The sequence below is a fragment of the Spea bombifrons genome, chromosome 9, assembly GCF_027358695.1.
Source record: "Spea bombifrons isolate aSpeBom1 chromosome 9, aSpeBom1.2.pri, whole genome shotgun sequence".
Taxonomy (NCBI): Eukaryota; Metazoa; Chordata; class Amphibia; order Anura; family Pelobatidae; genus Spea; species Spea bombifrons.
The window spans coordinates 6,586,962-6,614,493 of record NC_071095.1 but is presented as its reverse complement, the minus strand read 5'-3'; the positions used below and the strand labels follow the sequence as shown (position 1 = coordinate 6,614,493).

At 45.8% G+C, this 27,532-nt stretch overlaps 2 protein-coding genes across 2 annotated transcripts; one reads left to right on the top strand and one right to left on the bottom strand.

Moving 5' to 3' along the window:
* Positions 1–255: 255 nt before the first annotated feature.
* MIS18BP1 (MIS18 binding protein 1) lies at positions 256–19,219 on the bottom strand. The gene is made up of 18 exons (XM_053475434.1): positions 19,109–19,219; positions 17,372–18,069; positions 17,052–17,192; positions 16,453–16,946; positions 16,202–16,278; positions 15,858–15,988; positions 12,700–12,790; positions 11,809–12,128; positions 6,596–6,762; positions 5,830–5,896; positions 5,306–5,695; positions 4,269–5,055; positions 2,029–2,201; positions 1,428–1,579; positions 1,116–1,261; positions 782–869; positions 482–536; positions 256–366 (listed from the first exon to the last, which is right to left on the bottom strand). The coding sequence occupies exons 2-18, from the start codon at positions 17,961–17,963 to the stop codon at positions 266–268; spliced, it is 3,972 nt and encodes a 1,323-aa protein (XP_053331409.1). The 5' UTR covers positions 17,964–18,069; positions 19,109–19,219; the 3' UTR covers positions 256–265.
* Positions 19,220–19,302: 83 nt separating this feature from the next.
* On the top strand, positions 19,303–25,231 carry LOC128504814 (uncharacterized). Its single transcript, XM_053475035.1, has 5 exons — positions 19,303–19,612; positions 20,536–21,255; positions 21,721–21,921; positions 22,370–22,586; positions 24,315–25,231. The coding sequence occupies exons 2-5, from the start codon at positions 20,577–20,579 to the stop codon at positions 24,499–24,501; spliced, it is 1,284 nt and encodes a 427-aa protein (XP_053331010.1). The 5' UTR covers positions 19,303–19,612; positions 20,536–20,576; the 3' UTR covers positions 24,502–25,231.
* Positions 25,232–27,532: the final 2,301 nt, after the last annotated feature.

Below are 27,532 nucleotides of genomic sequence, written 5' to 3'. Positions count from 1 at the left end.
GGGCAGCTGGCTTTACAGATGGCAGGCGGTGCCCAGGATTCTGGAAAACCCTATATTTCCCCCAATTTAAACCCCCTTATTTCAGCAATCCAAAGATATACTTAACACTGATCTCCCAAAAACGCGCCCCCCTCCCGGCACAGCAAAGTTGATGGGGGGGAGGGTGAGTTGACTGGCACTCAATGCACATTCATGATTATAATAAACCATAACTTCCGCTCAGCTTAACAACGTACATTCTACCCAGAAAGCATAAAGCAGAGGATTAAGGAGAAGAACTGAAATAAAAATCTTCCTCTTCCTCGTCGGATGGCATCCGCTCCTCCGCTGCAAACAGTTTTCCAATGACGGAAGTGTCCTTCGACCCTGAAGGGGGAAATAATGCATTCTGGGCTTGAGACAAGTCTAAGGGTGGGGGGTATCAGGTAAGAACAAAAAAGAACCCCCCCAAAAAACACAGCACCAACATTGCCAAGCTTACCTTTGCTTAACAAAGACGTTCTCCTGGAGGTCGGAGTCGTGTGGGAATTTATAACCTAAAATATAAACAACTAAGTTTTTATTTATTCTATGTACACATGCCCAGTGTAACCAATTAAGTGCCTTAACGGAAAGGAATGCCCCCAACGCAAGCACTAATAAATATACCCGCAAGGTCCGAACGCAACTCCCATTTATGCTCCACAGAGAGAGGTCCTTCTAAACTGGTTAGTAGCAGCCAAATCGGCACCAAATTCAAACCATTAACCACCCCACCAGAAACAGGTACCCGTTACATTACCGATCGCTTATTCAGTTTGTCGTACGTCATGAAGCGGTTTCTCTTTGTGTCCTTCTGCAGTCTGTACATGTACTTGTCATCGTTTGATCTGCGGAACAACGCATTTTCACGGAACCGCAAAGAACAAAAACGGGAAACATAGTAACCGAGTGATATAGTCAGAAAAACGTTCAGCCTTTCCACCTATCCTTCCGCTTCTGATCCAAAAGACGACAAAACAAATAAAAACCCAATAGGAAAGATGGGTTCCTGGTTAAATTATAGACGGTCATGTAAGTGAATAGGCTTCGTGCTGTTGCCGTTGGGGAAAACACCCATCGAGTGCCGCACTTACCGGTTTACAGATCCCAGCATGCCCGGGCTGATGTGATCGCACTGGGGGGTGTAAGCCAAGGGAAAAACGGTGGATGAAGGAGTCGTCGGGTCAGTCTGAGCCAACTGAAAGACATCATCTTCGTTGCTCTGGCGTAAGGTGGGGAGCTGCGTGCGGGCAAAAAGAATACTAATAATAATGAGGGGTGGTATCACATTACATTGAAATAAGGAAATTTCATACACAGCAATGGGGTGGGATTTGTAATGTCGGGGGATAATATAAGCCATTCCGGAAGATGCATATGAAACAGACAGCCTTCCGTCCTCGTACCTTTACTCGTTTTTGCTGGAACGGCGTAGCACTGAAAACGTCGTCATGGTCATCCTTTGGGATTTGATCCAGAAACTCGCGCATTTGTTGCTTTCTTTTGAGGGTTCCCACTTTTGCCGTTATTTTTAGGGTCTTCTCTTCCGCACCACTTCCTGCACGTAAAAAATAAAAAACAATCGTACCGTATTTGCTTATTATAAGACGACCCTGATTATAAGACAACCCCCCAAAATCTAAATATTAATTTAGGAAAAAAACAAAAAGCCTGAATATAAGACTACCCTATAGGAAAAAAGTTTTAATAGTAAATATTAATTCTTCTTTTTTAATATTTAATAAATGCTATGATTGAGACAAATATATATTTTTTTATTTACTTTTATTTGCCAACCTGCCCCCCCAGTTATGCACATCTGCCCCCAGGGGTGCCACTCTGCCCCCAGAAATGCCTTATACCCCCTATTTGCCACTCTGCCCCGTTATGTGCCTTTTAACCCTCTATATGCCACTCTGCCTCCAGAAATGCCTTTTAACCCCCTATATGCCACTCTAACCTAGACACAGCCATGGCCTTCAGCATCGTACCAAAACAAACTGTTACCTTTCCCCTTCGTTTTGGCCGTCTCCGATTTCTTTCTGGGTTGCGCTTTGGATCCCTTCTTCTGCTGCCTCTCAAAATATTCCTCCTGGCATTCCTCTGCAGACCTCGTTCCCACGGCCATCGCCACATCCAGCCAGAACCCCTTCTTATGCTTCGGCAAAGAGGAGACGGCCCTGCCAAACAACAAGCAGGCGACGTGAGGTCAGAAGAGAAATAGAGAGGCGGACTAAGTGGCATCCAAGATCAAAGAGTTGTAAAGCGGTGGGGAGAACACATCGGAGCCGAGTAACGGGCCATTTAATTCAGACATCCAGAAACACAACAGCAGCGCTAGAGACTACATTTAAAACTTCTCCTGACAAGCCAAAAGGTCCAAAGACTCGACAAGGAGCCCCAACCAAAAGCCTCTGACTCCTACGGACCTCTTTGCCTTCTTACACACACAAAATATAATAAATTATAAATAAAAGATTCCAGCCAACGCGTAACATTTACTTATTCAAGCTCTTCTAGCTTCATTACATTTATATGGCGCCAATTTCATCTACACACGCGAGGCAGCAAAATATAACAAAAGAAAAACGCTTTTCCTAAACAACGACCGTGTCTCCCACTCCAAGCATTCCTTGGCTGCGCCTACATTTATACCCAGACGCACCTTAATACCCCTCACGGTAAAATAATGCCTACATTCTGTGAGCCAGACGGCCAACAGATGCCTAGATCTTTAGATTTATGGACATTAGTGCAGCTACCCCTCTGCCCTGCGCTGGGTCACACAACGAGAAGCTCTCGTGTCCCGACACACGCACGGCACGGCACGGCACGGCTTTATACCCGAGAGGGTCTAACAGGGTAACGACTAGGGCTGAAACAACGAATCGATAAAATCGATAATAATCGATAACGGAAATCGTTGTCGACGATTTCCGTTATCGATTAATCGAGTGATCGATTCGTTGTTGGAGCACTCGGCTCCTTTTACTTACCTCCGCGAGCGTTCCCCGCTTCTGCTACACGCTCTGCACTCTCCGCCTTCTTTTAGCTACGTGACGGATGTGACGCGCTTCAATCAAGACTTCAATAAAGTTTTAAACTTGAAGCTTGGAAGTGGAACGAGTCCGTAGCAGAGGTGAGTATTCTTTGTCTATGTGCGAATCGCTCTATTCGAACAGAGCGATTCGCTCTGTACGAGTGGCTCCATTCGCTCTGTACTAGTGGCTCCATTCGCACAGAGCGATTCGCTCTGTACGAGTGGCTCCATTCGCTCTGTGCGAGTGGCTCCATTCGCACAGAGCGATTCGCTCTGTTCGAGTGGCTCCATTCGCACAGAGCGAATGGGTAGGAGCCAGGGTAGGAGACTGGGTGCAGGGCAGAGTGGGGGTGGGGATGCAGGGCAGGGTGTGAGTGTGGGTGTAGGGCTGGGTGGGGGGGCAGGGCAGGAGACTGGGTGCAGGGCAGAGTGGGGGTGGGCATGCAGGGTGTGAGTGTGGGGGCAGGGCAGAGTGGGAGACTGGGTGCAGGGCAGAGTGGGAGACTGGGTGCAGGGCAGAGTGGGGGTGGGGATGCAGGGTGTGAGTGTGGGGGCAGGGCAGAATGTGGGGGCAGGGCAGAGTTGGAGACTGGGTGCTGGGGCAAAGTGCTGGGTGCAAAGTGCCAGGGCTGGGTGCAAAGTGCCAGGGCTGGGGCAAAGTGCTGGGTGCAAAGTGCCAGGGCTGGGTGCAAAGTGCCAGGGCTGGGGCAAAGTGCTGGGTGCAAAGTGCCAGGGCTGGGGCAAAGTGCTGGGTGCAAAGTGCCAGGGCTGGGTGCAAAGTGCCAGGGCTGGGGCAAAGTGCTGGGTGCAAAGTGCTGGGTGCAAATTGCCAGGGCTGGGGCAAAGTGCTGGGTGCAAAGTGCCAGGGCTGGGTGCAAAGTGCTGGGTGCAAAGTGCCAGGGCTGGGGGCAAAGTGCTGGGTGCAAAGTGCTGGGTGCAAAGTGCTGAGTGCTGGGTGCAAAGTGCATAAATATTGTGTTTGGGTTCTTGTACTTTGAAAATATTGTTTTTTATTACATCATAACAAAATAAGAATGTTAATGTAAAATTTAAGTTGTTTTTTAACATCCAGTTCATTAAATTATTTTAAATAAATGAAAAATTTACATAGTTTTTTTTATCCGATTAATCGATTAATCGAAAAAATAATCGGCCAACTAATCGATTATTAAAATAATCGTTAGTTGCAGCCCTAGTAACGACTCACTTGTAAAGCCTCTGGTTTTCCTTCTCTGTCCATTCATCTTCACCGACCGGTTTTTGGAGAGAGTTGGTCGACTTCTGTCTCGGCTGATTTTTTGATTTCGAAGCAGAGTTGCCAGGGGCAGGTTTTTTCTTCATCGAAGATGGCGCCAGATACTCATCCTCATTGGTCTCCGCCATGGACCTGTGGGTGAGTCGTTTGGACCGGGCTTCATTTTTCTTGTTTGATGCTCTCTTAATGTTCACATTTCTTTCTCCATCCGTTTCTTCTGAACCTGCAAGGTTATTCTGTAACTGAATGGATGTAGGTTTCCCTTTCCTAAACGGGGTGAGATTGTTCTGAAAGCTGGACCTTTCTTTTGTTTTATACGGAGAAGTCACGCGTTCCGAATACTTTCTAGAAACGTCCGGCTTCTCCACGCCATTCGCTGGCCTGGCTGCCCTTGGTTTCCTTTTGACACAAAGATCAATGACCTCCTTGCCCTCGTCGGACGATTTAGCAGGAGATAAAGAGTAAGTTGCGTTGGAAGGTACCCGAGAAGTGTTTTTAGGTTCGTGATTGACTGCGGTCATCGCGGGTTGGGATTCACCGGCATCCGGTCCGCTCTCGAACACGCTGTTGTCCGTGGCGCTCTCCACCACGCTCTCGAAGCGGAGATTGTGTTTGGAACACTTCTCAATCAAATGGGTTTTAGACATTAAAGGGGTGAGCATGACGATGGGCGATTTTTCATTACAGGCCTCAACGTCAGTTTCTTCTGTGTTCAAGTCGCTGACGACCATCCGCTTGTCTTTTTTTCCAGATGTTTGTGGTGCTATAAAAAATAAAACACACCTTTAACAGTAACCAATCACAGAATGTAATCTAATCAATCTACCAATCAGCATTTTATTAATTCGAACTTCACAGGGCGAGAAGGCAGACCCAGAGAAAGGCAAGATGGCGGTTCCCAAAATATACACATAATGCGGGTCCTTCAATCATATATAATGAGAGAACACCATGAAAGGCATCAACTTCTGGCTCTTCTGGGATATTACCTTGTACAGGGTGTCTCGTATTAGACCACGAGGTTACGGGGTCCGCCCGTCTCGAGCCCTTGCCACCAGACGAGGAGCTGCTTGTGGTGGATCTCAGAGGGTTCTCGGCCCTCCGCATACTAAGATTCTGGGCGGCAGATCTCTTTTTCTGTTCGGGCGCATCCGATTCGGAATCACTCTCTATAACGGGGTGCCTGCTGCCCGGTGACAGGATGGCGGGGCTTACGCGCTTTCCGGCCTGGTCGCTAGAAGAAGAGGAGCTGGTTTTGGATCTGATCGGGTACTTTCTTGCAGCTTCTATACGTAGCGGCCTCTGTGAATTCACTTTGGCTTGGCGATCCCCAACTTCTGCTTCTTCGTCAGATGATGATGATGATGAAATATAGTTTCCTACAGAACAAAAAGCACATTTAATTTTCCTTAACTGTCTTCTTTAAAAAAACAAATACGAAATTGATTTACATTTTGCAATAATTAAAGGCCAATAGGTGACTTAAGAAGTAAGATATTAAAGCTTTGTTTACCTTTTCTTGTGGATCTTTGCACGCTGCGAGGGTTGGTTTGGCATTGAGATCGGCTGCTTCTTCTTAACTATAAAGAAAAATATCAGAAGTTCTGCAGTTATTAAAATGAGAAGTTCCATCAGCTGTAGAATGACATCATCGAGCCCCGGAGAGACATACACTTCTCTATTAAGACGGCCCAAATAGTACAACATATTTTGGGGGAATTACAGGAAGATTTACGGTCATTAAAGATGCTGTTCCATTAAAACATTAACTGCACACCCCCGGCACTGTATACAGTAATATCGGTGTCAAAAACCTGGTTTTATCTAATTTTGTTCCAATAAACGCCCTTTATCTGCAGACCCGGAGGCCACCGTTGCTGTCAGTCACGTGATATTTTGGGCGAATTTCCCGGCTCAAACACCACACTGAGCTGATGCTTTATGGCAATGCTAATGAAGTCCATCCCTCCATAGACTTTTATTAGTCAGAGAGTCCAGCTGGGTGATTAAGACATTCTATGGTTTCTCATGAGGCAGTATAAGGATTCAGGGTGTTTGATTACAGAGAGAGAACTCATACAAATGACAGCTTTCTGAGAACATTGGTGGGAGCTCCCCTTTGAGCAAATAAACACAAGCTTTTGGGCATTAAGAAGTCTTTGGGGCGATGTTTCTAGTGCTGCATAGTGTTAAAATAAGCAAAGTAAGTGAAACAGCACACTTAACTCTTTATTAATTGGAATTAAGGACACATACGCAGGCAGGTGACAAGGACTTACTTGCGGTGTCTGCAGCTGGCTTTCGCAACCTTCAATCCGAACATCGAATTCTTTATCAACCACAAGCCGTTCGCCGCACCAGTACTTCAAAACGGGCTTTATGGTCCGACCGCTGCGGCTGACCGTGGTGCTAAATAACGGAGACTGCAAGGCAGGACTGTCCGTCTCTACAAGGACAGCAAAAAGAATTTCATATTCACATTTGCCTTTACCCAGCGACCCATTAAAAAAACTGTAATTTTACTTACCGTAAATTCTCTTCCCCAGGACAAACACTGTAAAAGATCGACGGGGTTAAGCTCCACCCCCTCCTTCCCCTATAACCACACGTACCGGCAATCGCCAACCGATGGAAAAAAGTTATCTCTATTAACCAAATTTGGGAGGGAAATCCGTACGGCGGGATATATCAAGATCCTCCCAAAAAAAAGGGAGGGAGTTAGACCTTAACAGCGTGAAGGACCTGACGTCCAAAATCAGCTGCCGCGGCAGAGGACATGTCCAGTCTGTAATGTTTAATGAAAGTGTTCCATGAGGACCACATTGCCGCTTTACAAATCTCCTCAGGAGAGACCGAAGACCTGGAGGCCCAGGAAACCGCAACAGATCTTGTGGAGCGAGCCTTAATCTGAGTAGGAATAGTCGCACCACACGAGTCGTATGCCAGCCTGATGGTATCTGTGAGCCATCTGGACAGAGTAGATTTAGACACAGCTTGACCTGAAGATCTTCCATGGAACTGAAGGAATAGATGGTCAGATGAACGAAAGGAAAGCGGGACGCTCCAAATATATGGTAAGAGCTCTCTTAACATCCAGAGAGTGCCATTCACTTTTTTCTGGTGTCGTAGGGTTTGGATAAAATGTTGGCAGAACTATAGGCTGGTAAATATTAGCCTGAGACAACACTTTAGGGAGGAATGATGGTCTGGGATACATAACCACTTTGTCTTGATGAAAGATGAGAAAATCTTTTGAGGCTGAGAGAGCCTGGAGTTCCCCAATCCGTCGTGCTGATGTGATAGCTACTAAAAATGCTTTCTTTAAGGAGAGGCATTTAAGCGAAACCTCCTGGAGAGGCTCAAACAGAGTCAAGCACAGAGCCTTCAGCGCCATGGTAAGATCCCATGGTGGAAAAAACGATCTAACTGGCGGTCTCTAATCGTGATGGCCTTAAAAAATCTCCGAATGAAACGATCCGACGTCAGATCGAGTAGCAGAAAATGACTGAGAGCTGACAAACCAAACCAAAACCAAACCAAAACATAAACCAGGAAAAAATAAAAAGAAAACACACTGCCTGGCAAAACTGTCAGATACATTGTCAAGGTAGATGGACATGGACAGGGGAGGTCTTGAGGGGCCTAGGAGAGCAACACGCATAGAGGCGGTGGCAGCGGAGGGGAACCTAGGGGGCGGGCCCGACACCCAAGGTCAGCAGGCGGGGGGAGGTAAGGAAAGTCGACCACGGAAGCCAACGAAGGCCGTTTTTATAATCCTCCCCTTTAGAGGCGGCCACTAGGTCCTCCATATGGGAGATAAAGCTGACCCTGGATATCCAGGCGCTGATAGGCGGAGGACCCATGGTCTTCCAAAATCTGGGTATGATTGACTTGGCAGCCTCAATCATGTGTATAGAGAAAGATCTCTTATATGAGAAGCAGGAGGACTGTGTGTGGTGTAGGAGGAATAACTCAGGGGAAGGGACAAAATCGGGGTCAGCAACGTCTCTGATAACCGCACCCACCGTCTCCCAGAACGGGCGTATGTCTTTGCAGTCCCACCATAAATGTAAGTAAGAACCGTCTGCTACGCCACACCTCCAGCATAAGGGCGAGACATTGGGGAAGTAGTGGTGTAATTCCAGAGGGACCTTATACCAGCGTGATAGCAGTTTGAAGGAACATTCCTGGATCCTGCTAGCGACGGAGCCCTTATGTGCAAGCAATAGCATTTTATCCCAGTCAGAGAACGGGATGGAGAGGTCCCTCTCCCACAGGCTAAAGTAGAACGGTTTGGTAGAACAATACACGTCAAGTAGTAAGGTATAGATGTGAGACAAGAAGTGGGCAGGTTCACTAGGTGAGACACGAAATTGTTCAAAGGCAGTCAGTGGCCTAGTGAGCAGGGCATTTGGCAAGAGGGCAGACATGTAGTGCTTTAATTGATGGTATAGGAAGGCAGATTGAAAGGATGGGGAGGCCTGTCGGAATAGGTCCCTTTGTGCCCATAGCATGATTTTGGTGCATAAACTTTGGAGACTGGTTACTCTCATACCTCCTTGTCTGTTTATATAGGCCACTGTTGTGGCGTTGTCGGATTGAATCTTCACCGGGTTGTCCAATATCCACGGTTTGAAGAATACTAGAGCCTTGAAGAAGGCATTTAGTTCCCTCAAGTTCGAGGATTGACGCGCTTCCTGCGCTGACCACTTCCCTTGTGCTGTGTGAAACTGAAAATGAGCTCCCCAACCAGTCTGGGATGCGTCCGTGGTAACTGCTTGGGCTGGAATGACAGCCCGCTTATCAAATTTCTTTTGTCCTTCCACCACTCTAGTCGTTGAAGTACTTCCTGAGATATCAGAATGTTCTTGTCTAGGTCCTTGTCGTTCCTGGACCAGTAGGACAAAACGTGCCATTGCAGAGGTCTCATTTTTGCCTGTGCCCAGGCTACCGGCGGCATGGTGGAAGTCATAAGTCCCAAAATGATCATTACCCTTCTGATACAGCAGAGGGGATACGCTTGGGTTTAAGTGCGACTTGGCTACGATCAGAAGCCAGCCGTGCTCTTTGAGAAGAGTTCTCGTCACTTGAAGATCTGTTAAAAGTTGTGCAGCGGATGAAGGTTTTATCAGCCAGTCGTCCAGATATGGAACCACAGCTATTCCTCTCAATCTCAGTTCTGCCGCCCAAGGAGTGAGAATCTTGGTGAAGACTCTTGGAGCAGTTGATAGGCCGAAGGGTTGCGCCTTGAACTGAAAGCGATGTAAGCCTTTGCTTGTATTTACTGCAAAAATCTTAGAAATCTTCTTGACTTTACTGCTATTGGCACGTGCAGGTAAGCATCCTGGAGGTCTAGAGAAGCCATGTAATCCCCTCTCTGAATCATTTGAGTAACCGAAGAGATGGTTTCCATACGGAAGTGTTGATATGGAATATATTGGTTGACGGACTTCAGATGAAGTACAGGACGAAAGGTGCCACCCGGCTTTAGGACCAGGAACAAGCAAGAGTAAACTCCCTGAAATAGCCGCATCTTTGGAACATTTTCTTTAACTCCCTGCTTGAGGAGTTTCGATGCTGCCATGATTAACGCTGCATTCTTGTCCAATGATGGGTAAGAGGAGACTAGGAAACAATTGCATGGAGACCTGCAAAATCTTATGGTGTAGCCTTCCGATATAATCTGACGGATCCATGGGTTGCTGGTAGTCTGGAACCATCTTTCCCGAAACATCTGAAGGCGACCTCCCACTTTGTCAGAACCATCTCACCCTATCTTGTCTAGCCGCTTTAGGGTAAAATCTGGAATCTTTATTTTCTTTCCGAAAGGAAGATTTATCCGATAGCTTGGAATATCTCTGCCTATTGTAGGGATACCTGCGGTTCCAATTAGACTTGACATCCTGAGGCAGCGCTTTCTTGGTGTCCGACATTTGTTTCAAAAGGAGAACCAAAAAGCTTTTTTCTCTCAAACGGCAGATCACACAGTGAAGACTATGATGCAGAATCAGCGTTCCAGGATCTAAGCCAAACTGCTCTCCTGGCAACCGTAGAAAGCCCCATATTACGGGCAGATAGCTTGACCAATTCTTCCACCGTGTCAATCAAGAATTCATTAGAAAGTTTCAAATTTCAAGTTGATAAGGATCCTTATCTGCATCCTCCAGAACCTGATCTTCCAATTTCTGGAGCCATAAGCCTTGAGCTCTCGCTACTGCTGCTCCAGCTGACGCTGCTTTGCTTTGAAGACCTGATGTTTGGAAAATTCTTCTATTACCAGCCTCTGCTCTTTTGTCCATGGTATCTTTGAGGCCGGAAACCTCTCCAATCGGCAACATAGTTTTCTTAGATAACTGAGCAATCTGGACATCAACTTCAGGAAGCTCTTCCCACATGATGTCATCTTGAAGCTTGAAAATTTGTTTGAAGTGCTTTGAAAGAAATGCTCGTTTACTTGGATGTTTCAACTCACGCTGCGCAAATTCCATTAGGTGAGGCAAAATTGGAAAACCCTTTTTCTTCGCTTCTGGATTCAGTAATATCTGGTTTACTTCTTTAACGAATTTCCCCAGCTCTTGAGAAGGAAACCCGATTCGGACTCAGAATCTTCAGAACTAGACACATCCATAGATGAACGAGAACATTCCCCAGATGACAACTCTGATGTGGAAAAACCCTCACTCTCTCCTGTGTTTTAACTTGGCTTGCACGTCTTCCTCCTGTAGCCGTCTGGGACAGGAGTGTTACATTCAAGGCAAGCCAAACGTTTAGACTTGCATGAAGCCTTTTGGGGAGGAGCAGAAGGCATTTTATCCTTCTCTGGAGATGAAGGGGTTAACATTTTTCGGTGTATCAATATAAAGATCACCAAAAACTGTGTGGGGGGTTAGACAATACGGAAACCTGTCCTGACACACACTCTTGTGGTCAGACAGGTTTGCACAGCATAAATAGGCAGCCAAATTTTGAATTTGGCGCCAAAAATCGGATGATCCGAGCTGCGCACGCGCTGTGGCACGGCCGGATCATCAATGGAACGCATAGCCACCCGGGCGTGCGTTCCACTGTACTGCGCATGCTCCTCCCCTGCCTGCTACAAATCACCGCTACAGATTCACTCTGTAACAGGGTGCCAAAGAGACCAGCCGAGCTCCCACCCGGGGAGCGAACGGACTGCAGGAACCCCCTCTCGCCGGACACAACCCGTGTGCCGACCGATCCGGTTCCAAGTGTGGAGCAGAAGCCCCAGTGCTCTTCCCTGCGGGACAAAAAAGAACTGATTGGCGATCGCCGGTACGTGCGGTTATAGGGGAAGGAGATGGTGGAGCTTAACCCCTTCGATCTTTTACAGTGTTTGTCCCGGGGAAGAGAGCAAGCCCGCCGGCACTGCCACTATACGCAGGGAAAATAAGTTTTGGAATTCGAATAAAGAACTTTAAAACCTTAACTGGTGAAATCAGTGGGTTTACATAGATTTTGACACCCAGCGTACCTGTTTTACTTGCATTGTTCGGCCGCTTTTGTGTCGGAGGGTTGCTTCTGGATGCTCGCTCTTTGGGTGAAACGTCATACGTCAGGTTGTCAATCTCCTCCGCGTCCAAAGAACTCCCACCCGCGATGGGTTTGCTGGACTCTTTTAGCGATTCCAGTTCCCTCATCAGCCCGTTTCTCTCTCTTTTCCTCTTATTGCCAGGTGACTCAGGGCTGCTGGATTTCTGACTTGACTTTTCTTGCTGGACGGGCTTTAAATTCTTCCTCGAAAGATCTTTCTTACTTTTTGGCTCAACATTCTGCGTCGCTTGTCTTCTGGTTCTGGAGAAAAGAAAGTTTTGTTTTTTTATTTATTTGTTGAATGGGTAACCGGGGTGAAATTAACTCATCTCAATACGATAGCTAAACATGGACAAGGGAAAACCATGGACAACCACGTCAACATTCACCAGCAAGAAGGTCTGGGTTGGATCTGGATTTCGCATAGTTCTATAAGCGACACTTCACCTCGCCAAAAGCCATTTCCCAATGACTAATACACTGACGGGATTAAACATGCATGGGATAGGCATATGGTTCCTGAATCTAAGACGAGACCAAAAACTGATTAAGGTTTGAGCCTTTAGAGCAGGAGAAACGGGCAGACTAGACGGGCTGATCTGCAAGCAGGTTCCTATGGTTCTTCAACTCATTGTTTACTGAACAAACCCTCATTTACTATACACTACACGCAGACAAATGTCGTATGGATACCTCCAAACAAAATATGTTACTTATTCGCTCTATATCTAGTTTAGATCCAAGTAAATGATGATGGGGCTGGAATTGCCCCGAGCTTCGTTACATTGGCAAAAGTCTCTGACATTTATCTGTAGTATGTAAGAACACACACCTGCCCATTCCCTGGAAGAATTGATCCACGTGAGTCTTCCAATCAACAGGGAAACCCGACTTAAACTTCTGAATGAAGCCAGGTGGGAAGCCTGAAGAAAGTAAAAAGACGTTTTAGAGAAGTATCACACGGTACAAGCTGGGAACAGAGCATCACGATATCAGAACAACGACAGATTGACTCATTCCTGTAGCGTTCAGTTTGTGTGGTTACACCAGTGATCAGAGTGGTATCAGTCATACGGTAACTTAGTATGCTGAAGGGGACACAGCAAGACATTTTGGACAATGCTCTGCTTCCAACTTTGAGGAAACTCTTTTCTATTCCAGCATGACTGCGTCCCAGTGTCCTAAGTAAGCTCCATAAAGACATGGTTGGATGAGTTTGGGGTGGAAGAACTTGACCAGATGCACAGAGCTCTGACCTCAACTTCATATTAACGTCTATGTATTTAGAATGTGAGGTCATTAATGTCCCTGTTGGTGTAATGGCCAGGTGTCCCAATACTTTTGTGCATGTTGTGTAGAAAATAATTGATTAACCCCTTCAGGACCGGGATTTTTAAGCTAGGGTGTCGCTAAAGGACCGGAGCCGTTTTTGTGTTTTTGCCATGTCTTTCTTCAACTGTAATGCACCCACACAAATCATATATTGTTTTTTTCAGCACAAGTAGGGCTTTCATTTGAAACCATATTAAGCTGGGTAGTACATTGTTTTATTTGAAAAAAAATGGAAAAAGTGGGGAAAAAATGAAAAAAAACGCATTTATTTACAGTTTTGTATACATACAAATTGTACACACATTGAACCAATGGGAAAAAATTATCCCAAATATATTCATTAAGTTGTCCTGATTTGGAAACCACCCAACATGGCCAGGATTTTTATCTATTTTGACCAGTATAGGGGAAAATATTGCAAGGCATGCATTACGTTTTTGAAATGTAATTTTTTTCAAATTTGGCATGGTAGTCTAATAACTGCAATAGTTGTCACAGATACTGATTATCCCCCCAAAATTATATGTTTATGAACAGTAGATAAGTCAAGGTGTACAACTAGGGTCATTTTGACACTTTTCAAACAGGGATTTTATCGCCAATTGCTGCCAAATTTTGAGGTATTTTTATATTTTTTTGGTTTTTTTGAATATGTTGCAATGTTGCTTTAGATTTTATATTATATTTTGTATAAAATATGTGCAACTGCAGAAAAAAACACCAAATTGTGTTCACCGACATCTCCCGGTTCCAACAAGGCCTCACATGCATGGTTCCTGCAATTTTTGAGGAAGCTATGAGGGCAAAACTGGAACATGCGCATTTTCGTTTTCACATTTGGAATTTTCAGAAATTGGTTTCCTGGGCCCATATCCCATTTGGGACATTTTGGAAGCCCCCCAATGTAAATTACCCCATAAAAGTATATATTTATGAAAAGTAGACAAGTCAAGGTGTTCAACTAGGGTAGTTTTGACAGTTTTCAGTTAGCCATTTCTTCACTGATGTCTGCCAAACTTCACAGGGAAATTATTTTATTGCGTTTTTAACGCATACATTTCAATGTTGCACTGAATTTCTTACACACCATAAGTGCAACAGTGGAAGAAAACACCACATTTTGTTCACCAACATCCCATGAGTCCAACAAGGCCTCACATGCATGGTTCATGCATTTTTTGAGGAAGCTATGAGGGCAAAACTGGAACATGTGCATTTACATTTTTTTAAGATTGCTTGTAAGTGACAGGTTTAGGCCGCTGACATCAATCAGGGAGACCGATCAATAGTCAGCGACTTAAAATGTCACCGACAAGTGATCAGGTAATAATTATGATTTTTTCATTTATTAATAATTTGTGTTTTTTCATAATTACCCTAGATGACCCCTCTCTCTTTGTAGAGCAGGGTCATCCGTGGGCTGCCATAATGATCCGATCACTCCTATTGGCCAGGAGCGATCTGATCAGCCCAGCATTTGACCTGGAAGCACCCTGGACTTTCAGGTCAGTGCTGTTATTTTTTTTATTATTATTATTATTATTTTATTAATTTTTTTAAATTAATTTATTTTTTAATTTTTTTTAATTATTATTATTTTTTACATTTTTTTTTAACTCTTTCAATGCTGATGCTCCATTGAAGCCCAGCATTGACTGGTATTTAGTCCCCACAAGCTTGTGGGGACTAATATTAACCCTTGCAATGCTGCGATGGGGGTCATACACAATCGCAGCATTGAAGGGGTTAATTGAGGAAGAGGGGGGTAGGGGTTAACTGAGGAAGGGTGAGGGTGGGGGGGCTGGTCTCCACACTCATGTGGAGACCAAAGAACCCTGTCTCCCTGTCCCTGAAGCTGCCTCTGGCAGCTGGGACACAATCTCCAACAGACTGGAGATTGTAGGGGAGGAGTCTCTCTGATCAGTCCTACAGGACTGATCAGAGGACTTCTGGGGGCTCGTTTTTGCTGTTGCTGGTCTGCCTGGGTTTCCAGGCAGACCACCAGCAGCAGAGCCCCCTACAAAACGGGAATTAACCCCTTCAATGCCGCGATCGCGGCATTGAAGGGGTTAACGCTGCACTGACGCTCTCATGGAGCGATCAGGCAGCGGGGGGTGTTGGATCAGGCCCCCACACTTGTGTGGGGACCCATTCAACACCCCCCCCTTCCCTGAAGCTGCCTGTGGCAGCTAAAACCGCGATTGCAGATCTTTCTGCAATCGCTGTTTCTGCCTACAAAATCACTCCGTGGGAGTGATCGTAGGCTTGGGGGCGGGTTTAGAGAGGCTGTGCTGTCTGCCCAGGACTCCTGGGCAGACAGCAGCAGCAGCGCCTCCACGATCACCGCGATCGTGGTGATGTGGGGGGCGTTTTTTGGAGGAGACGTACCTGGTACGTCCCGGTCTACCGGTGACCAGTAACCAGGAAGTACCAGGTACGTCCCGGTGCTGAAGGGGTTAAAGAAATATTCTTCAATATTTACAAACATTAAACGCAAAATATTTCACAATATTAATGTACACGGCGACACAACGGGCCAAGATCTTACAGGGGAAGGATGCTTCTCAAGAACAGAAGCAGACATGTATTCGTTTGAAGGGTACATTTTTAGTCTACACTTTACAGATAAACCTTTGAATACACCCAAATGTTCTTTACCTGCTAACCTCATGGCAGCCAGATCCGGCTTTCCCTTCAGTTCGTAGAGCTGGCCTGATAACGTCTTCACCTGATTGTGCTGAAGGCGCTCTACGATCGCGCTGCTGTGCCAGTATATGCCCGCCATATCCCTGGGAGACAACGGGAAAGAACAAGAAATAAAAATCCACACGTGTCCACCACAAAGTTGGTCCACGGCCAGAAACGTAAATGGCGGCCGGGCTCAGCACGTTGATCAGCGACTTCTACAAGGGAATCAAGTATTGTCATAGATCCGCTTTAGAAGAGACAATCAGAGAACATGTCTCTATCTACAGGGCTAGAAAGAACAAAGAGATACTCACGGGCGCTTTCCCTCCACGCACAACCCACTGTCCGAGATAAATTTTAGAACCCAATCGGTCAACGTCACTCCCTTGGCCTATATCCAGAAGGAATCACAAAAAAAAGTATGGGTTTAGCACAGAAAATATGTCATTTAGATGATTTTACAGTAAGGACTTCTGCTTGCGGTCCAGGAGTCCACTCGCCTGAAGCCAAGGCTCTGGTTCTCATCAATATCAAAACTCAAGAGCCACAGAAGAGCTCTGCCTACCTCTCGTTTCGCATCCCCTGGTTTTGTTTCTGAAACCAGGTCAGCCGGGGCTTTTATTTCTTTGGACGTTTGTTTCCTCGGTATGTGAACCTTGGGCGAGGTGAGCAAAATATCGCACAGCTCCATGTAAGGAACAGATGCCATTTTTTGGAGAAACTTCTTGGTGTCCGAGATGAGGCTTGGCTCACCCTCCTCCAAAGTTCTCTTTTCGACCGGCGGGTCCCCATTCTCAAGCAATTGTGTGGAAGAAGAGGGTCTGGCCACCTCGGGGGTCAAGGTTTCCCTTTGTGAAACATTCGTCTGGCTGTTTTGAGACAATTCGTCGTCGGCCTCGTTGCCCTTCTCCCCCAGGACATTTTCCGGGCTGCAGAAACTGCTGCCCACCACAGATTCTTCTTCGACGCCGGGACCCTTTAGGACTTTGTGCGGCTTCACCGCGTGCAGTGGCGGTGGGCTGGAGTTATATTCTTCCGTGCTTGGTGCTGGAAAACCATCTACAGAAGAAATAGGACAAATTCACGGATTAGAATTTAACTTTTAGCCCAAGATTTAGGAAGCCTTCAAGAAACATGTGAGAAGCAGCATTTCATGACACATACCTCCACCATGGACAACCGTTTGCCTTTGTCTCTTCTGGGCTGCCTCTTTCATTAACAGAAATATCTTCGTTGGTGTCGCCGTCACTGCTTGCCCAGGCGGCCTGCACACTTGTATGTGTGGCGCCATTCTTTTACCTGGGACTGGATAGGAAAGCGATAGATGGTTTACATCACGGAGATCACGTCTAGACGTTCTAACGCTTAGACCTGCGCTACACGATAAGAATTCAAGAACTTTACTAAGACTGTTGGGCTACAATTCAGGCGAATGATCCGAGGGCACAGACACTCTACTACAACGAAAGGCTTTGCTAACTTACTTGAAGAGCCATCACTGGAATTGGATCTGTCATCTGGAGCTGCTTCTTGGCCATCGTCATCGTTCCTATGGAAATTATTCAGACATTGGTTTCTATCGTACACAAACGTCTTAGAGAAAGGGGTTAATAGCACGTCCCGCTGACAGTTCACAATGGACGAGATCCTGTTCTTCATGGGAGTCTTCAGAAGCCTATCTTTGGCGCCGGTGGCTTTCATCCTTTGAAATATTTTTGCCGGCGACTCCAGGACAAAGTCAGGCTCATCAGGGAAGCGAAGGGCCTTCATTTGTTGTGCGTCTTCATTGGGCTTACAAGATCCAAATTTTGGCTGGCCAATGCTCTGATTTATGACACTGAGGTTAGGAAACTCAGGAGCACACGAGCCGCCATCTTGAATTAAGGTGGACTGCAGCGTTTTCGACTTGGGTGAACTCTGGGCCAAAGAACTTGATCGAAAGGACTTTTTGTAGTACAACTTCTTTAATTCCTTCAATGGAGTCAATGAATTAGGCGGAATAATATCCAGAGGAACCGAGTGGACTTGTGTCTTCTGTGCCTGGAAAGAAGGTACCAGGAGGTGACTGCTCGCCATTATAAAGACACGTCACCGGGGTTCTTTACCCTTGTTGCGGGAATGTGAGATAGAAGCCTTTTCCGAGGGTTCATTGCACAGTTGGGATCATATTCTGATTTTTCACCTGAAAGAGTAAAGCGACGTTGGTTAGCAGTGCAAAAATAAATCACTGTAAACACTTCTCACGGCTCAACAACTCGCAACATTCGGGATCTCACACGAGAAACACGGGTGGCGCTTTAGAAGCACAGAATTTGGGCAGATCGGCCCCCATCTAGTCGACGTTTCTCCTGCTGTAAAGACTCAAACCGTAATCAGTCGTCAGTCTCGTGTTAGATTCAGGAGCCGTATGTCTACCCCATGCAGGTTTACATTCCCTCGCTTGAACTACGAGCTCATATAGACGCTCAGATTCCTAATATCCACCGAGATCCCACTTATACCTGAATTAAAACCACTATTTCCAGTATAAAAAAATACTTTTATACATTTGACAGATACCAGGAAAGGGTACTTCGCGAAAGAGTTCAACTATCAACAATCGGTACGAGATCATCCCCCATACGGGTTCCTTAAGACCCGGAACCCCCCGATAAACACGCTCCCCCTCGTCTCAGCCATATTATGCCGTCTAGCCGACAACCTCTGCTGATTATCTGAATCTATCAGGAATCCCTCTGGGTTACCAGTAGCTGCACACCATTCCACAACTTTTAAAAGGTTCTACCCCTGGAACGAATGCCGTTTGTTGCCCCGGTCTGGGGCAATACATCCGATCACCTTATATCAGCAATAGAAACCATAATGAATGGATCCCGTATATGAGATCTCAACCTATAGCGAGATAATCAGGACACACCATGTGACAGCACCTCCATAACTGTCTCCAGAATGCTGAATCTCTCACCCAGTAGAAGACATCAGTGTAAATCTGCCCCCCATTGGGTAATTACGGCCATAGGATGAAAATCCAGCTATGAAGCCCCTTTCTTTCCTATCACAGACCTCCCCGTTTAATTTGTCAACAACCCTCTGGCACGTAAAGGGTTAAGAGGGATCGCGGGGTGTAGTATAGCCCCTCTGCACTCTTTTGCGCGCCCTGTAATGTATATTGTCCCCTTCCAGCCCCCGTACCCGCACAGACACCCCAAGTTATCGCTCACCAGCTCCCCGCCAGTTGTTTTCAAACAGCCGTTATAGACTTTTCAAGCTCCGGCGTCTAGAACAGCCATTGGTCAACCTCTGGTTTTACGCCACATCCTACTGAAGCTGAAAGGAAGGGCTTCGGGACAGGAAACAGCCAGGCCTAATGACATCATACCCATGCGCGAAGAAATCGGCGGCCATCTTTGGCCCTGGCAAAATAAACTCAAGAGCCCGACGAAAAACGTTTCATCAGCATTAAAACGACACCGTTCCCTCCTAGCAAATTGTGTGGATCGTCCCGTGATGCCTTGCTCATAACTCCTCCTTCTCTTCTGCGTATTCTTTTATTAAGCACTCCCTTGCCCTTAACAAATATGGCCGCGGAGCCGCCAGGGCTTTTCTCACAGCCGAGAGCTAACTGAAAAAAAGTCCCCCGCTTTAAAAGAAGGGAAGAGCTTCTCCACAGCAAGCCTGACACCCGGAAGGACGCTGTCACCAGCTTTCTGACATCTTTCTAAACGGTAGTATGAGCTCCTGGGGGACATGGAGGGGGCAATTAATTATTGTGCTAGGGGTGGGCACTCGGGAGTGTCCTCACGATATATGGGCAAATAATTCATTGGTGATCTGATGAGTAACACATATGTTTACATACATGTGAGGATATGTATGATTTTTACATACATGTGATATATATATATATATATATGATATGTGTGTAGGGTATAGTAACATGTTTTGTTACAGGGCCTGGAGGAAGGATATGCTGCATGTGACCCTGTCTTTCCTGGTCATGTGATGCATATTGCACAGGGATAATATATGATAAGGGGGTTCTGTATGCTGATCCAGTTAAGCCTTTTAAACTTGGATCAGCGAACACAATGTGCCATTGGAACCCAGGCGTGATGGGAGTGATACAGGGCCATTGGAACCCAGGAGTGATGGGAGTGATACAGGGCCATTGGAACCCAGGAGTGATGGGAGTGATACAGGGCCATTGGAACCCAGGAGTGATGGGAGTGATACAGGGCCACTGGAACCCAGGAGTGATGGGAGTGATACAGGGCCACTGGAACCCAGGAGTGATGGGAGTGATACAGGGCCACTGGAACCCCAAGAGTGATGGGAGTGATACAGGGCCACTGGAACCCAGGAGTGATGGGAGTGATAAAGGGCCATTGGAATCCAGGAGTGATGGGAGTGATACAGGGCCATTGGAACCCAGGAGTGATGGGAGTGATACAGGGCCACTGGAACCCAGGAGTGATGGGAGTGATACAGGGCCACTGGAACCCAGGAGTGATACAGGGCCATTGGAACCCAGGAATGATAAAGGGCCTCTGTACGCCTATGAATTCCTAAGTGACCCCAAACTTATGAACTGTAGTGTGTGTGAGTGAGAAGTACCTCCTTTTTGATGCTGACTTTTTATGTGTTTCAGGTTTCTGACATGAAGATCTAATCTCGGCCTCTCCTTGGAAAATGCCGGTGATTCAGTGGCTTCAGCTGCCGCAGGAAGTCCTGCTTCTTATATTCACGTACCTGTCCCCGGCTGAGAAGGCGAATGTCCGCGCCACGTGCACCTACTTACGGAACCTCGTGGACCATCCGTCTCTGTGGAAGAACAGCACGATAGTTTTCAAGAGCATCGGGATCTTTAACGCCAAGTTCTGGGATACCCTTCAGGCCCGCAAGATCTGCTCGGTGGAGGTGAGCAAAGTCACTCTGAAACAGTTCAAGAAGATGGCCAGCTCGCTGCCGGACATCACCAGCGTCCGCATGGACTCCTGCTTGAAGGGAGAGATCCTACAGGGCCTGAGACCGCTTTCCAACTTGAAGCAGCTGCACCTGACCGACTGCTCCAATGTAACGGACCACGATATATTTACGGAAATCGTTTTTTTCCAACACCTTACCCATTTATCGCTGTGCAAAGTGACTTTCTCAAGTGTCCTTCCGTTAACCAGCATAGTCCTGCTGCAGAACCTGTACTCCCTGTCGCTTCACTCGAAAGAAGGCATTGTGCCCGAAAGGGCATTGCAGTACATCTTGTTTCGGCTACCGAAACTCCGAGAGCTGTCGCTCGCTATCGGTAACATGAATAAATGGAAGCTCTCTCTCTGCTTCAACGTGCCTGATAACTTTGTATCCGCGGTTGAAGGTGAGTTGGAACGTTTACATCGGCTGCCGCCCTGTTGGAGAACGCGGGTGTTTGGTGTCGGTGCAACAATATAATCCACGCTCCGGTTACTGTTTGTAACGCTTTTGTTAATGCTTTTGCAGCGACTCCACTGTTTTGCTGACTTCCCTTGATTCTGACTACATTTCCCATGATCCTCTTGGAGTCATGTCAGCAGTGGCTCGGTTGTTTTGGGTTCTACTGCCATCTAGTGGCCATTCTGTATATATTAAGTAGTCCATTGTCTTGCTATTGTCTATACCTGGGGTGTCCAACCTGCAGTCCTGCAGCAGCTGGAGGGCCGCAGGTTGGACGCCCCTGATCTATACAAAGCCATCCCGTGTTAACATTTATTAATGCCACATAGTTCCAGATTCATCAGCAGGTCCGTATATGAAGATGTCCCATAGGGGAGGTGTATCACGTCTGTTTTTTTTGTTCCTACAGAACAGCCTTGTATTCCAAGACTCCAGCTCCAGAAACTCGAGCTGATGAACTCCGGTTGTGCCAGCCTCTCAACCAATGCTTTTGACCAGCTGTCCACCCTCAAAAGCGTTTGCCTGCGGCATTACAAGTACTTGCAGCACGAAGACTTCATTGAAACCATTCTCCTGAAGCTGCCCAACCTCACTGAGCTTAAAATTGAATGTAAGTCTCCCTTTTTCTTCCTCATGGCTGGACTGGCAAGCTGCACCTCTCATGAACTTGGCGTTTGATCTAGATATCCTGTAAATTTTCTTCCTTTTTTATTTATTTTTTTACCACACTGTGTCTTCTCATATCCTCCCTGTGCCTCCAGGGTTGGAACCTACTGTTGCCTCCTCCATGGTGTGGGGACCTCCATGACTGTTAAACCTTGGCATGGGAAGACTATTCCCTATTGGCAACTTTCTCCCTCTTTTCTATCAGGTGCGGGACAGCTATACATTTTTTTTTTTTTTTAATTAATGTTTTTTTGGTGCATGTTTGCATACCACAAATATTTGGGAGGAATTTGTAGAGCTCCATTGCTTACCTTTTGAAACAATCTTATCGATTGAACTAAATTATGATTTTTTTCCGGTTCCCTTCTTGACCAAAATGTTTTTGTTTCCAGGGGCCGAACCGTTCAAGCCGTTCATGGGTCCGATATCTTCTAAACTAGAAAACCTCAGCGTGATGGGAACCAAGATCTCCGACGCCACGCTTGTCTGGATCGCAAAAAGCGCCCGCCAGTTGAAGAGCTTAAACCTGAGTTTTTCCCATGGCTATGATGATGACATTGTGAAAAGGTTCCCCCTTTTGTTTCCACATCTGCAGAAACTCTACCTCAGGTATGCTTAAAACTCGATTAAGAGCCAGTCTTCTTAAAGAAAACATGTTTTTAAAAAAAAAAAATTACCAAATCCCACGTGTCTTGAGATCCCAGTTTGGCAAGACGCCTTGGCAGTGGGGATGGTCTTGGCGGACCTGCATTTAAAGGGACACCACATGCACTTTAATGAGTGATAGCTGGGGGGTCCAATTAAACTCCCTCCATATGCATTTGCCTTCCCCCTCCCCAGCTGTTTGCCATACGGGAGATGGTTGGCCAAACACAACGGAATCTACTGCCAGTCGGCTCCGACTTTGTTAAATGCGTATTAAAGGTCTCTGCTGTGGGCTGTGTGTATCATGCCTTGTGGGGCCCGAGCGGCAGCCACGGCGGCATTTCGCACCCTTTTATTCTGGCGACTCTGGCGGTTTGGAGGGGGGTGGGACGGCGGGCCCGTCTCTCTACTGCTCCGTCGCCCTTGTTGCCCCTATGCGGGAATCCGGACTTTGCGCCGGGGCGCGGGGAGGGTCGATTGGATTTTCTTGGGGTTCCTGCCCCTGTTCAGGCTCGGGCGCTCCTGGGGGAGGGTGGGATTCTGCCCTTGGGTTCGTTGATAACGGGCCGCGTTCCTACGTGGTCGGAGCGCTTCACTTATCACCAAATTCGTCACTACCTTTCTACCTTGCCACGGGGGGACCTTCTTCATCGACCCTTAACGGGCTTCGAGGTCTTGTGCACGAGGGCTCACCCACCGGAGAGGGCCATCTCCCTGCTCTACTCTTTTCTTTTGACTGCGACTTCCACGACACGACCGCCCTTCTGCGCGACCTGGGAGGCCGACTGTGACACTCAACTCTCCGACAGGGACTGGGACAAGATTTTCATTTTTACCCATAAGAGCTCTAAAGCGACTAAGACGCAGGAGACTAATTATAAGCTGTTGACGAACTGGTACAGGACGCCGCAGAGGCTCCACCGAATGTTCCCGGGTACCTCTGATATGTGTTGGAGGTGCGGTGGGGACGTGGGCACGATGTTGCACATATGGTGGTCATGCCCTTTGTTACAGCCCTACTGGGAGGAGGTCCACCGGGTGATCTCGGAGCTCTCGGATTCCCCCCCTCCGTTCCGGCCGCTGCCCATGCTTCTGCACCACACTCCCCGTTCGATCTCACATTACAAGCGGTCGGTGGTCCGACATCTCCTTGACGCTGCTAAAAGTCTCATTCCACTTCATTGGAAACAACCTCGCCCTCCCTCTCGCCGCGACTGGGTGGCGAAGGTGGAGGAGATCAGGCGGATTGAGGATCTCTCCGCCTCGACCCCGAAACTTAGGGAGGCTTATACGGCCACATGGTTCTACTGGTTGTCCTCTGTTGTGGGGCGGGATGCGTAGTTGCCCTGCTCTCCCCTTTTGATCTGTGTGTTCCATTTTTGCCACTGGTCTTGGATCTGTGTTTCTGTACATCATGGTCTCATGCCGGGGTACCCTGTTTTCCCCGTTTCCCTTCCCTCCCTCTTTTTCCTTTCTGTATCCCTACCCCCTCCCTCATATATGTTTGGAAAATTGAATAAAATTTGATTTTGAAAAAAAATAAAGGTCTCTGCTGTGCGTTCTTTGGCGAGACTCCTGTCTTGCGCACTGGAGTCTCTTTCTTAAACAAATATTTGTTCTGTTAGTGGTGTGGACATGTATAAAACATATAAAATGAGTAAACTGAGTATGAATATATCTGCTTCATTCCAGCAATACAAGGTTAACAGAAGAAGCGTTGATTGTGTTGGCCAACCTGTACTCCTTGCGAGTCCTTGACGTCTCCAACAACCTGCATCTGACCCCGGAAGCCATCCTCGCCTTTAGAAAAATAACATGTAACAGAGTCGGCTTGATCCTTGAAAGGCCGATGGAAAGTGTGAATTACTGCTGCTGGTGACCCCCGACTTAAAAAGGCAACTGTGAGTTTTCTAGGAGCACCGAATGAACCGTGAAGGACTTTCTACGCCACTTCGTACCGCTGCCAGAAGCACAAACCAGGATCTGTGAAACCTATTTATAAGGAGTCTGGTTTTATTTATTTTGTAAACTTCTTCCCTTGCAAGGTTTGGTAGCAAGGAATCTTGTGTGTATATATATATATATTGCCGTTAATGTTTCTTTTGAGCTATAAAAAAAAAAAAAATAGAAATTTCTGTACTGCCATGGGCCTCACCTAAACCTTCAGGTAGGGCCGCTACGTCAATCTCTAGTTCTTGGGCGCCGCGGACCAAGATCCTAATCAGAAGAGATCCTAAAATGCTGCCAAGGTCACAGTGCTCAAGGACTAAAACTTAGCGCTGCTCCCGTTAAGCCGTTTGCTGCTGCTCCTCCGGCTCGTCGGATCTGTTTTCCTTGGGATAATTAATGATGAAACTTGTTGCTGCAAAGCGTTCATTCGCAGCGGGGAAAATTGGTTATATCATTATAGTGTGTTATGTGGTGCTTTTTTTGTTTTATTATTATTATTATTGTTGTTTTATACACCTATCATTCATGTATGTTGTAATTGGGTAAGTGCCTACTAATGCAAGTTGATCATGTTGTTAATTTTATACATGCTAGGTAGAGAATGAAATCGATAACAAATTGGTCATTTTTAAAGAGACTGAAAATTAAAAAAAATAAAATATATACTTTTTACATAAACTGCTAGGATGCCCATATATATATATATATTTTGTATTAGTTTTGTTTGTGCCGTTTGTGAACTATAGCTCCAAACGTTCAAGGTGCCGTTCTCCCATGTGTCAGCGACTGCGGCCGGTAGAGCTCTGGGTCTATTATATCGGCCAAGGGGCAGAGAAAGCCCCCTGAAACAAGATCAAAATAATTCTCGAGGAGTAACGGCTGTGAATGTATCTTTTAACAGCCTGCGTGGGAAAAGCCACATTAGAAAACTCAATACGGCCCACTATTAAACATTAAGAAATAGTAAAGATGCTGTTCCACTTAAACAACTTACTAGCGCACTGTCATAGGCTTACTAAATAAAAGGGACGTTTTATTCTTTCCACTAAATGTTAAATCACTTAAAAACATCAGAGCAGTGCCTGCTTTTGTGGCGTACAATAATTTAGCCATTCTGGGAAGCGTCTGGGCATTCAGCGGTATAAGAGATTATGGTTTAATGCAGCATCAAGTGACAAACGTGTTACAGTAGGTGGAACAGCATCTTTAAAAGGGTAACATTATGGAGGGGGGTAGTAACATTCTGACCAATATGTGCTTTGTGTTTTTTTTTTTTTTTTCCTCTCTTACTGTTAAATGTTTATTTACACTAATATTTCTTTACCCCTTCTACTTACACTGAAAAAATATGCTTTTTTCTTTCTATATATAAATATATATATATATATAAATATATATATATATATATATATATATATATATATATAAATATATATATATTTATTTCTGGACATTTTAAAGCCATGAGACATGCTTTGTCTTTACATGTTTTTTTGTGCACGTAAAAAAACGTATTTTTCCGAGCAACGTCGTCTTCATTACCGTCCTCTTTAGAACCAAAATAATAACCTCCAACCCCAAGGGTAGGTTCTTTGGAAAAGAGGGAAGCAGAATCTGATGTTGTAAAGGAATAGGTTGCTTGAGACCCGCAGGTTGTTTAAAAAAAGCAAACAAACAGTCCTGAGTTCATCTAGATTTAAAAAAAAAAAAAAATCCTGAGATATCTTGTTTATTACCGGCGTAGGACCTTTTTAGATCCAGTAAATGACTTTCGGCAGGAGTCAAACCGGTTTTAGACCCTGTTCCTGTTTAATTGGTTGTAATGGACGGGGAGGAGAGGGGAGAACTGACGACTGATTAGATGGTGGTGATTGTGCCTATAGGAGACGGAGATATCCATTTCCGCATTACCAAACCAGCCGTAGGGACTTTTAATTGATGACTTTACTTAAGCTAAAAGCTGTCACCGTCCCCTTAAAATAAACCGAGTCCGGACCTTGTCAGTGGAACGGAGTCCATGATTTTCTAAGGCGGTGCAATTGGCTCCCTAAATTAGAAGCTCAGACAGCTTCGTGAATAGCTCCGCTAGGCCCTTATTCTGCAAATGGTAAATGCGCTTATATCCAATCACGTTGTTCGTATCACAAAAGCTCGAGGCCGAATATTTTTGGCACCTATCGTTTTTAACTTTTCTTTTTTTCTTCTTTACATTTAAAGGGCTACAAAAGAAAGCTGTACCTTAAACACGTCGAGATTATATATATATATATATATATATATATATATATATATATATATATGTTGTTGTCCTGCGTCTTGTGTTTTTCTATGATCTTTATAGACAGGAGAATAAAAATTCTATCGTATCCAGAGTTTGTGATAAAGAATGTATGATAAAATGCCGAATTTCGAATATGTATGATTTTGATTAAACTGTTTTAATAATTGCCCACTGGTATTTCTTTTATGACTTAATAAAAAAATATATCTTGTGAAAACTCATTTATTTATTGGAAATATAAGAGATTATTATTATTATTGTGGTTTTTCTAGTGGTAGCCATTAACGTACAGGTAATTCATTACAATTATTATAACATGGGCTGGTAGAAATAGGCAGATCTCGATTTCAGAGATCACGTGAGGTCATCGGTGGTCAGAGGAGAAGCAATGTAACTCGTTTCAGAAAGGGAGGCTTTATCCGCAGACAAAAGGCTCAGGGTGAGCACCCCTAGGTCAAGGGATAAAGATCTCTGCTTAAATTCCAAAGATGAACCTTAGAGCTGCAAACTATAAAACAAGGGAAGCCATGGTTGCGCACATGATATCTTTGAGTGGTGGCTTGGCCATATATCTAAACACGCACAGCCAACCTTGGAAACATAAATTGAAATGTTCTTCCCATTAAAGTGATCTTGGTACAGATTATGATTGGTTATTGGGGGTCAGGAGTAGTTAAAG